Source organism: Protopterus annectens, chromosome 10.part0, assembly GCF_019279795.1.
Source record: "Protopterus annectens isolate FY-2018-M chromosome 10.part0, PAN1.0, whole genome shotgun sequence".
In the NCBI taxonomy this organism is placed as follows: domain Eukaryota; kingdom Metazoa; phylum Chordata; order Ceratodontiformes; family Protopteridae; genus Protopterus; species Protopterus annectens.
In genome coordinates this window covers 1,030,900,943-1,030,913,002 of record NC_056744.1, presented here as the reverse complement: position 1 = coordinate 1,030,913,002, position 12,060 = coordinate 1,030,900,943, and the positions used below count along the sequence as shown (strand labels likewise).

The window sequence follows — 12,060 nt, the reverse complement described above, 5'->3', positions numbered from 1 at the left end:
ACATGGTCAGCATGTTTAGAAGTAGAGGCTACCTAGAGGACTTGTGCATGAACATCATGCACGAAATCAAACCTAAAAGGGAGATTGGAGTTTATAAATCTGTACTAATGAAGGATAAAGATAAGAATCTCATGGATGAGAATATTGATATTCAAATTTGTGACACTGGTAGCAGTGAGGTGTTATCAAATTCACTATTGTACATCACCACCTTTAATTATGATGTGGATTGGCTTGTATGGATGGTCAAGAAAAATTGGGGCATCCTAAAATTGGATAGAGATGTACAATTGAAAGTGGGGGGTGTCCCACAATTTGTGTTTAGAAAAGATCAATCCTTGAAAAAAGTCTTGGAAAAAGGACCTCCTGCTAAGTCAATTGTAAGTGGTGAAAGGAATTTTAGGGAATTTCAAATGTGGGAGGTGTTCCATTTGTCAATATATATTACATACAGACACGTTAAGATTAATGATCATTCTACACCCATCACAGGACACTTTGATTGCTACACTCAAAATGTAGTATATGTGGCCAAGTGTCAGAGTGCCCAGTATTTTATGTGGGAAAAACATCTAGGTATTTTAGAGAGAGAACTGGAGATCATATACTTGACATTAGGCATTTTAAGTCTACCAATGCCTTAGCTAGGCATATTATTGCCAACAATGAACACTTTTGTGTGATTTAACAGATTAAGAATGATGTTCAAGGTAGGACACTATGTCCACTTGGACATATGTGAATTAAAATGGCAATTAAGATTGGATGCCCAAAATTATCCTGGTATAAATGACTATAAGCATTGCTCCCTTATTAAAGTTTGAAACATGTTTTAGGAAGAAATTAATGAATTTTATAAAGGTTTTTAAAGTGATGATCAACATGTATTTTTATGGTTTGTGTGTGAATATTTATATACATGTATATATTTATATGTTATATATATTTATACATTTCATGTTTTTTTATGTATTCAATATATAATGTTGTGATAATTTATAGCAAGTTTTTTTTCTATTTTTTTATTTCTATATTTAATACATATATAATGGTTGTTTTAACAGAAATTATTCATTTTGAATTTATAGTAATATTTAAATACTCTATCCATTAATTGATTAGTTGAAGTATCAAGTGAATGAGAATGATATTTAAACTCCAGCTGTTACTTGTATTCTTGTTTTGATGAAGTCCTATGGACGAAACCTAGGTTAACTTGTGTTCTGTTTGTGACATTCAACTTGAATAAACTGCTGTTAGACTACACTTTTCTTCCATTCCTTCTGGTTGGTTTTCGTGGTCTGGTCCTTGGTTTTAACACATATGTATTGCTGGCCTTTTCATCCCTCCTGGTGATAATACAGCTGTACTGCGATATATCCTACGTTGGCTATCCATAAGAAAATACTCCGACTATGTGAATGTCAATTGGATGGACATAAACTTCAACTCCCTATATATAGCATGACCTCATTTGGTTTCGCACAACTAATTAATAGCCCCACTTATAGCAAGACATCAAATTCCCTACTAGACTTGTCCTGGTATCAGAGTCTTAGCAAATACTCCACCACTGATGTAATGTCAGACTCTCCATGATCATCTCCTGTATATGACCAGACATCTCATAAATCCAGTTAAATGGCATATTTATAAAATGACAACTTTTCCAAGTTTAACCCAGAAGTGTTCACTACTACACTATCTTCTTGGGTTCATACTAGTCTATCTGCCCTAGGGCATTTATAAGCCTAGCCAGAGTGTGTTTGGCTTTCGCCACCCATTTTAAACAAATTTTGCTATGCCCTCTTAACTGCAATGTCCTAAAAATCCTTCCCTTAGACAGTGCTTTTAGTCTCTTCCTTCTAGGAGTTGCAAGGCTACTTCAGACAATTGGAAAAGTTGTACTGAATATACAAAAACAAGATAGAGAAGTGTGGAAAGAATAGCAAAAATAGAACACACCTCAACATCTTAAATTTCTGAATACTTCACAATCCAAACTAAAAAGCAAATGAAGGCAAACTACATACTATAATAACTTTTCAGAATAATACTAAACACAGCCCTAAAATATTTTGAACAGCCCTTCAAGAAGTCTTGGATCTTGACCAAAAATTCACCCAAAACCCCTCTCCCCAACAACCAATAACTCACCACTTAAACTGCAATACAGTTATCTCTATAGTATAGATAGAGTACCATCTCTTAACCAAGGATTCCACAACATCTTAACCCCAACCCTGCCAACAGCCACACATCGCCATATCCACTGTCACATTTGAACCTGTCCCACATCATAACTACTCTTAAACTTAAACTGTGCTCTTCAGCTGATGACCTTCCAAACAACCACCTAACAAATAGCACCCAGTAACATTGCCTATCCTGTCTTAATCCTTACAAATATTAAATAGGTACACAGCTTCTTACCACCTATAAAATTATCCAGCATTCATGTGCCTGTCCAGTACTAAAATAAAATCTACAAATCTTCCCATTCTGTTATTGTGATCCAGTGACCACAAACGTCTGTCTGTCTGCAACCTAGCAAGTCTGCTGGGCATTCTGTACTTGGAGAAAGTTACTAGGGCCTGAAACTCCTTACCCGTGTCCATCTGGTCAATACCCTCCCTCTCATCCTTCAAAACCACTCTGAAAGACTTTCTAGCTAAAATCTAACTCTGTTCTTGCTCAAAACCAAGATAAACTAGATATCTAAATGTGAATGTTTCCTTAATACCTCCTTACTCTCCCTTTATTAATTTACTCCATACTTCTATCAAATTCTCTTCCCTGACTTTCTCTCTAAACAAATACCATAGGGCTGTTTTTCCATCACTTCATATTGCAATTCCTGTTTGTATTAAACAACTTTTAATTTCTCTACAAGTCTGCCTAAAATTACTCTAAATGATTGCTATATACCATTTTATTGCTTCTTGGCCGTATACCGTTGTATCTTATTTGTTATGATATTGTAGCAAGCAGATAAGAGCTGCTGCAGTTAGACCACACACACTGCTACAGTGCTCAGGTTTTAATGCAACAGAGGAGGGTCAGGGCAGAGACACTGGATTTGAATGGCTGACCCATAAGGGGGGTGATTTTGGCCAACTGCCTGAAAGAAAAGTCTGTTTGGGGTTTGCTCTTTGGAAGAGGTAGAATGCAGTAAAGTGCCCCCCACCACCACCACCACCACCAGAGGAGCTGATTCATTGTACTAGTGCATGATGCTTTTTGAGCCAACTATACTTCTGCTGACCATACATCAGGCTATCCTCTGAATATGCCAAGAGTAAATACTCTAATAGTGAACTAGGACATTTACTGCTATGGTAAAATCTTGTACAACTGTATTTTACTTTTTTTCCCCCTCTGGACTGCCACTGAAAATGGGCCAAAACCTAGTTGGACATATTGCTTGCCAAAAAAAGAAAATTAATTTAAATTTGAGAAGCCTCTCTAATTTAGACAACGTGATGGGGAGGGATTTTGTCAACTAAATTTTAGATAAAACCACTTTTTAACAATGTCTTAATTTCAGGAAGCAGTGTTAATGTCCAAGGAGCACTACCTACTGAACAGGATGTTAATCAGCCAAAGCCAGCTAAAAGGGCTCGAACAAGTTTTACAGCAGATCAACTCCAGGTAAGCCTCTATGAAAATATAAAACATAATGAAAAGTTATCTTGGTGTAGATGGCACATTAATGTAAAAAGTCCAATATTTGTAAATATTGGAATACATTAAACAGGAAAAAATCACCAGTGCTGCAGCCAGTCCAGTACAAAAACGGTGTTCAGACTAAATCTATTTTACTGCTTTAACTATTGGTATCCACCAGCCCATTATGGCTGCCCCCAAATTCATCAGAATTTTAAACGTGATTTGTAAGCAATAAATGATGCAGCTGTTGAAGTTTCCTTGTCTGTCTTGAGCCATTTCATCAGCTGCACTTTGCTATGCTGGAAACTTGTCTTCACCTCCTTCGTTGATCGATTTTAAATCTTTCTGGAGAGCAGTGGTACTTTGTATCAGTCTTTTGTTCATGAACCTTTTCCTCTTGCACATTTACTTCTCCAAATGTGTCTTTTGATTCTTGATGAGATCTCTTCAGTATTTGTCAAAATTTAATAATTCTCTTCATGACGCTTCCATCGGAATCAACCATGGTAGTCTGCCTGAGAATTGCCTAGAACTATGGCAATCCGACCAGCAAGTATTGCATTGACAGTAGGGTCCCTTTACTCCTTTTAGCTGTTGCCTTCTGCTTTCATAACTACTTAGCCTTGTTTACGTGCATATGCTGCTACTTAAACAAAAGAAACTTGTGTTAAATCTAAAGGATTTGTACTATTTTACACTAGATTATAAGTTCTGGTATAGAATAAAGTTTTAGATGTATGTGGTTAGATACATTGTGCCAAGTTGTTGGTCTCCCTCACAAGGAGAGTCCTAAACCTGTTCTGGTTAGTCTAGTATGTGTATGTTTTAGTCCATTGTGCTTTGATTATAACAAGATAGGCCTTTATTGCCATTGTTACAATCCTAGTACCAAAGACTTTTTGAAGCCTGAATAATGCCACTTTTTCAAGTTATAGGTGGCACCTTCACACTTCTTCAGATAATTTAAATACTTTCAAAATAATACCTCTGCATAGCTGTTTTTCCTGTACTACCCCGACTTACCATTTTTCTTTCTATCTTCTGCACTCTTCATACTCCCTCCTTCCATCCCACCTGTCCAAACCATTTACCCTTCTGATCCAATGTCCATTTCATTATTTGTCATTAGAGCCATCCTTGGATCCACACCAGCTATTTCTTCAGACACATGATTTAAGCCTCAAACTCCTCCCTCTCCCATGATGCATCACTCCTCCTCAAACCCAATTTGCTGCCATTACAGTCTAGATGTGATTTTGAGCCTCTGCTTCTAAAGTAGATTTTTTTCAAAATTTTAGCTTAGGTGGCTGATGCATACACTTGCTTCCCATGTCTATCTAAATCCAGAGACTTTTGTTCAAGGGGTGGATAGTTGAGCTCTGTTCAGCAAGCTGTTTCTTGGTGGTGGCTGACACCACAATGGCATCAGTTGAGACACCTTTACTCCAGAAGGGGCGATCCTGAGGGGAACCAAGATTATCTGATTGCTTCGGGACTAGTTCTATGGTACAAGGCTCCTTCCAAGCCTGGTGGGCAAGGAGAGTCAGCAAGCTGGTTCACCAGTGGTATAACCCAGGATCTAGATGGTCTCTTCCTGAACACTGACTTTTCCAAGGAATGGAGTTGGGATGGCCATCCACACCTTTGTTTCAGGATTTCTAAGATGACTCCAAAGGAGATATGGTCAAGTGAAGACTTGGGGGTGGGGGGCCTCCCCCTTCATCAGAGTCTGTGTCCTCAAGGGGGAGTTGATGTGCTTCCTGTTGCACCAGTGCTTCCTGGGACCTCCTACACAGGGTACTCTAGGAGGACTCTGAAGACAGGGGAACCCCTTACTCAGGGGCTGGCTGGAGGCTCTCCAGGAGGACCTGACCTTTGATTTGGATGGGTAGGAACAAAGCTTCAATCCACAGAGGATTGGGAAGGGCTTGGTGGAGGAGGGACCATCTCTTGGAGTCGAGCCATCTGTGCCACCTGGAATGCAGAGGATACCTGAGTGACCTGTCACCCCCACCCCAGGGGCTGAAGGTCCCCAAGGGAGAAAGACACAGCCACCCCAGATTCACCACTGCCAGAAGGCACCAGACCAGAGCTATCAAGACCAAGGCCCCTAGAGGAAGGGATGTTCGATGAAGGATAAAGTTGGAGCAGACACCAACTCTTGAGGATCCAGTGTTGATCACTCAAATCTGGGACCCACTCTGCTCCAACAAAAATCTGAGCAAAGCTGGTCTGGGACTCTTGTCTGAGCTGGGGAAGGGAACATCCCACGATCCAGTATTCCTCTTGGAATCGCCAATCCTTGCAACTCTGAAGCAGAGAGGACCAGAGGAGGTGGCTGCAGTATCTGGGTTGGAGCTCACAGATCAGCATGGGTCAGAGAAGGCAAAATCCCCAGTTGGATCTTGGCTTTCAGGAAAGGAAACTCCTCTTCCGATCCATTGCCAAATGAAGAGCCAAGAGGAGGTGAAGGGCAAAGATGATTAGACTGCACCAGTGATGTGCTCGGCTGGGCAGTATGAGTGGGGGAGGGTACATTGCTCCAGCATGGAGTATGACTCGGACTTGTGCTCTGAAGTCTGCTCCAGAGATGAGGCGCTATGGATCTTAATGATCTCTGACAGCTCAGAGATGCTGCTTGGACCCAAAGTCAATGGACCTGGCATGGTGGAAGTTTGACAGTCTCCCTCAGATCCTAAGACCCCATCGTATCCAGAGAGAAGCAGAGCTGAAGGCTCCAAAGACCATGGATCCAAAGGTTTCATCCTCTTTCTGCAATAGAAGCAGATGTCCCTGGGGAAGCAGAAGGGTCATTCTTCTGAGTGGGAGACTGGACTCCAGAGAATGGAAGAAGCCATCTCAAGATGAGCTTGTTTGTTCCTCCCTCCCTATCAGCCAGGGCCAGAGGGCTGAATGCCAAGCAAATATCGGAAGGCATATCCAAGTGCCCTGGGCCTAAGCAATAAACACGCAAACTTGTGCCCACAACAGATTCATATTTTAAACCCCAGTGGGTTTCTCTGGCCTGTTTGACATGATAGACATGCATGCACACACGGGCACCAATCGCACTCCCAACACCCATGAAAACTGAAAGATAGGATAGCTTTTTTTAAAATGCAGAAAAGGCAGGAAGGACCAAACGCCAACCAAAACTACTGGTAGCATAATGGGAGGGGAGGGAGAACTACACTAAACTATTAAAAAAATAAATAAAAAAAGGAAAATCTAGAGGAAGGCAGAGATGATTTTTAGAAGAGAGGAAGGCAGAGATGATTTTTAGAAGAGAGGAGAGCTAAAATTACACAGGTAATTGATTTTAATTAATTTAATTGTTGGGAGGTGTTTTATGGCTTTATATTGAAGTTTTTGTAGTAGTGTTATCTGCTCTGACGAAGCATTGTCATTCTTAATACGAAAGCGCTTACCTTAAATTGTTTATTACTACATGTTGGTATTTGGCATTAATTTAACTTTTGCTGTGAGTCGCTATATTTCTCTCTTTTTACAGTTTTATGTCCTAGGATTCCTTCACCTGAACATGACATCATCCTTGATTCTCAAAAGCCCTCCAACAAGAAGATGTATTAGCAAATGGAAGCTTTTTCATCTGGGCTTCACATAGGAATACAGACCCCTTTTCAATCTCTGTTTTGGATGTCCTTATGTTTGTGTGTCCTCCTTTCCACAAGGGGGCTAGTTTTTGTACTATAATGTGCCTCTCACTAGGCTGGATAAGGAGAAAAGTCACTGTTAGTAGTTTGTCTGGTGCCAGAATTTGCCACATCACCAATGCACTCAAGTCTCAGCAGGTACTGTTAATGACTGTCATAGTCCATGTTGGAGTGAATGACTCTGAGATGTAGCTCCCTGGACTATATGAAGAGAGACATGATCGGGCTCACTGAGTATGTGTCCCGGGCAGGTACATTCCTGTCCTTGAGCAGCATTCTACTGTCACCCAGAATGATGCCTCAATACAAACGGAAAATTATTGACTTAGTTGGCTTAGTTTGTTATTCCAAGCGGATCCATTTCCTGACAGCCTGGGATGACATGATTGACGAGCCTCAATGCTTTGCCAGAGATGGCCTGCATTGGTCTCCCTTGGGTTTCAGGATCCTGGCAAAGGCTTTTGCCTCCCACATAGTGCCATTTTTAGGTAATGCTATGAGGGCAAAACTACCAACATGAAAATGTCATCAAAATGTAAATTAAAGGTCATGCTGCTAAACGTTAGTCTAAACATGAAACTGCACTCCATTGCAAGCATTCTTAACCCTGGAAGAAGCTGACATTTGTGCAGTCTGTCGCAGAAACCTGGTTCAAAGCTGCAGAGAGCACCCCAGCCATACCAGGTTACTCATCTATCATTCATTCAGACCCAAAACAGTGGGCAACAAAACAAAGGGAAGTTGAGTTGCAATATATATAAAAGACATGCACACCTCTAGGTTGGTCAAACAGTATGATGCAAAGGAAATACTCCAGGTGCAGTTAACAATTGACAAAACCCCTATTCAAATCATAACTAGCTACAGGCCTCCAACTCTGACTCAAGATGCCCACTCCACCTATCTGGATCTCTTCAAATCTTATCAGGATTCAACCCTGGGTGACTTAACTATTCAACCATAGATTTGTTAGAAATACTCGTGCAAAAATGCAAATGCTCAGATTCCTTGAGTTTTGTCAATGCAAATGACACCCACACACAAGGTGAAAACAACTTTTGACTTGCTATTAACCAACACGAGTAATGACTGCAGCATTCTTAGTGTCATCATCCCTGGTAATACCGGACCACAAAGCAGTCACTTTCAAAAGTCACCCCCCCCCCACCTAAATAGCTAGAGTCAAACAAAAATATTTTCCAAAGCTGATTGCAGCCTCCTGAGGAAAGGTTTAAACAGCTTCCCAGCCCCCCCCCTCCTCATGATGGCACATATGTCCAAACCTAGACCAAAGTACTATATGAGCATTGTACAGCTGCATGGAATCAGGAATACCAGACTGGATGAAATCCTCCTCAAGGAAGAGTAAATCTGTCTGGTGGACATCTACAGTAAATCAGGAAAGAAAATTGCTATCCAGGACCAAGAAAGAGCAGGTGTCTAATTGGAAGCAATCTCTCCTTAGCTTGAACAAGCAAATAAGAGCACTAGTGAAATCCTCCAAAGCAAACTTGAGTCCAAACTGGCCACATCTACTGAGGGCAGTTTTAAGACTTTCTTCACACATGTCCGCAATCTCAAGGGAAGCACCCAGATCTGCTCAGAAATGGTGGTCAAGAACACCACATACACACACCCTGTAGATAAAACTAACCTGCTGGTCGACAGGTTCAGTGAAAACTTCACTCCTCTGCCTCCTTCACTCCTCCCCGTCAGTAAAACAGGGCATCCCCAGTACCTGCCCCTTTCCCTCATCTCTAGGTAGCAAGTAATCACTGCCCTCTCATGGCAAAAAAAATACAGCCTCCATGGGACCCGATAACATCTTGGGCTGCATCCTAAATTAACTCCGACAGGAACTTGCAGCACCATTAGGTACCCTATTCAACCAAAGCCTGTGTACTGGCTTCGTCCCAGCTGAGTGGAGGACAGCCACAGTCATCCCTTTGCACAAAGGTAGAGTGTTCACTGATCCAGGAAATTCTAGACAAATCAGCCTAACTAGCCTAATCTGCAAGGCCATGGAGTGGATCATCATGGATCCAATTAACAAGGACATTGGCAATCTCCAGACACTTGAGCCCACACAGTTTTTGGTTTTGTCAAGGGGAGGTCATGCTTGTATTTAGTCTACTTTGAGATGGTCACAAAGGCCATAGACTGGGAAAAGATTGTGCATGCCGCCTACCTGGACTTGGCCAAGACCTTCAGTCTTATTCCCCTTATTCTCTGGTATAAGAGAAAACTCTCTCAACTAGGCACACGTCCATTTGTTACTGGATGGGTAGCAAACTGGCTTACTGATAGAACCCACCTAGTCAAAATAGGGGAAGCCACCTCAAGTAGACCTGTAATGAGCAGTGTACCCCCAGGGATCAGTCTTGGGGCCTCTGCTATTTGGGATGTACTTCTCAGAGGTGCAGGCCAAATCTAGTGGGCTATGGCTAACCAAGTTTACAGATGACTGCAAGCTGCATGTTATCCATTCCCCAAATGATGTGGACATCCTCCAAGAGGGTCTCACCCAAACAAATGACTGGTGCCAGAAACATGGCCTCATAACTGTGAATGCCAAAAAAATGCATCATCCCTTTTGGTGAGCATGATGTCCCCACAAATTCACATTACGTGCTTGGTGCTTTATTATCAATCCATTGAGGGACTTTGGCACCTAGGTTGGTAGCAAACTGACTTTTAACCACCATATTGCCTCTGTTGTATGGAAAGTTTTCTACATGGCCCACGTCATTAGGCTTGTAAGGGCCCCAGGGCCAATAGCTTTATAACTTCCCATGAACCTATAAAAGTACAACTTGTGGCTATGGCCAATTTCCATGTTGGTAAGGGAGTTAGTTTTTAAAAGAGGATTTCACCCAAGACCCCCCCCCCCCAAGAGACCTTTTGAACCTGCTAGTTCTTACAAGCTGAAATACTGGTCATTGGCTTTTCTGGAGGCTACTTAAGTCAGCCAGGAGAGTTTCAAAATTGCAGCCTCTGTCTTCTCAATCACTGTACATAACCTTTTTTCAAGGACAGTTTCTCTCCGGATGAATTCATTCCAAATGTCACTTCAAATGCGAACTTTAATCAGGAATCAAACTGCATGGCCAACCTAGCATGACAAATTTAAATCCATTCGGTGCAAGTTGGACATGTTAATGCCTGATATGGTGGATGTTTTGGAAATGCACACCCAGGCATGTTTGTCTGATGCCAGAGTCCTCTACGCCCCTTGAAGGCTGGTGTTTCCCCCCAATAACACCTATCCAGGAGGAGCATTATTGAGCTGTTTAAATTTTCATATTCGTATATACTTGTTCCACCTAATGATTAAAATTACTGAGGCATAATTGTTGAAGTATTTTTATATCCTATCCATGTGTGTGCACACAACAGTCTCACATGCAAGCTTGTTCTCTCTCCCTCCTCACAGGTGTACCTGTGCGACTGAGAGAGGGACCTGGACACATGCCATATACAGGCTCATGTGCTATCAAAAGCATTAAACTTAGAAGAAATGTTGGCAACAAGAGGATTTAGTAATGGGATTACTCAGATTTTGAATATGAAGTTAGACCCCCATTGATTATATAGATGTATATGAGGGAGAGAGGGAGAGAGAGAGATTTTGATGAATAATGTAGGCCAGTTTTTGATGAATAATGTATATTTTGACAAACATCTTGTGTCAATATGATTGTTTTTATTTATTTAAACGTTGATTAGAAATAGTCAAATACAGGAGATTTGGGTAGCAAGTCCACAACTACAACAATGCCCTGGGAAAGGGGGGGGGTATAACTGCAGAAACTTGCAAAAAATATTAACGTTAGTGGCATTTTTAAGTTAAATTTAGAATGCTACATGAAACATAAATTGGTCATAGAAAAATAAAATATCCTCATCTTGAAAGTAATTAATACACCAAAATACATTTGAAGTACTTGCTCATTTCATTTAATACTGAGTCAGTTTTTATAAGATGCTCATTGCACAAATGACAGGCCATTTACATTTAAAAATATGCGCATGCTGATTGGCCAGCCCAATCAGCATGCCCATAGTAAATTGTGCATATACCAGTGGAAAGTCTAGTCTGGCTTTCCAGTAAGTCGCAGACAATCCAAGTCTAGGAAGAAAACATCAGACATGGATGCATCACTCAGAAGTGAAAAGGGTGAAAATGAAATGTGCCTCCCTTCCCCAAAGAATGAAAAACACTTCAGTTTTGTTGAGTATATAGTTTTAGGGGAAAAAAAGCCTTGCCCATGAGCTTCCATCCAGGAAGCTTAAATATTTTGGTTTACAGGAGAGCCAGACAATCCATTTTCTTTTTTTGCAGACACACATTTTATACAAATGATCCACTGCATGCAAGCAGGAATATTAGCACCACCTACTGTGTATTAGTCTGGGATCTTTTCATTTTACCACTGCACACGGTTTGTGTCTTTCAGCTTTTCCCAGTTAGGGGTCGCCACAGCGGAACTCCGGTCCGCTAATGATTGGTAGTGGATTTTTATGTACTGGGTTACCAGCCCTGACGCACAACCTTCAACGAAGGCACGCCCCATTCACGTATGCCTCCACACAGAAGATGCTCTAGCTGAGAATTGAACGGGACAACGTCATGCTATTAAGGCAACAATGCTACCGCAGCACCACCACCGCAGTACTTTTACCACTGCACACTCAAGTTCACAATTTCTGTCCATGG

General features: G+C 41.3%; 1 protein-coding gene across 6 annotated transcripts in view; it reads left to right on the top strand.

Annotated features, from left to right (window-relative positions):
• Positions 1-12,060, top strand: part of LHX8 (LIM homeobox 8) — a 158,077-nt gene that overhangs the window by 93,459 nt on the left and 52,558 nt on the right. For all 6 annotated transcript variants that reach the window (XM_044085794.1, XM_044085791.1, XM_044085792.1 and 3 more), the window contains exon 5: positions 3,548-3,651. In XM_044085794.1, the coding sequence (XP_043941729.1) occupies positions 3,548-3,651 (104 nt within the window). The remainder of the gene's footprint in view (positions 1-3,547; positions 3,652-12,060) is intronic.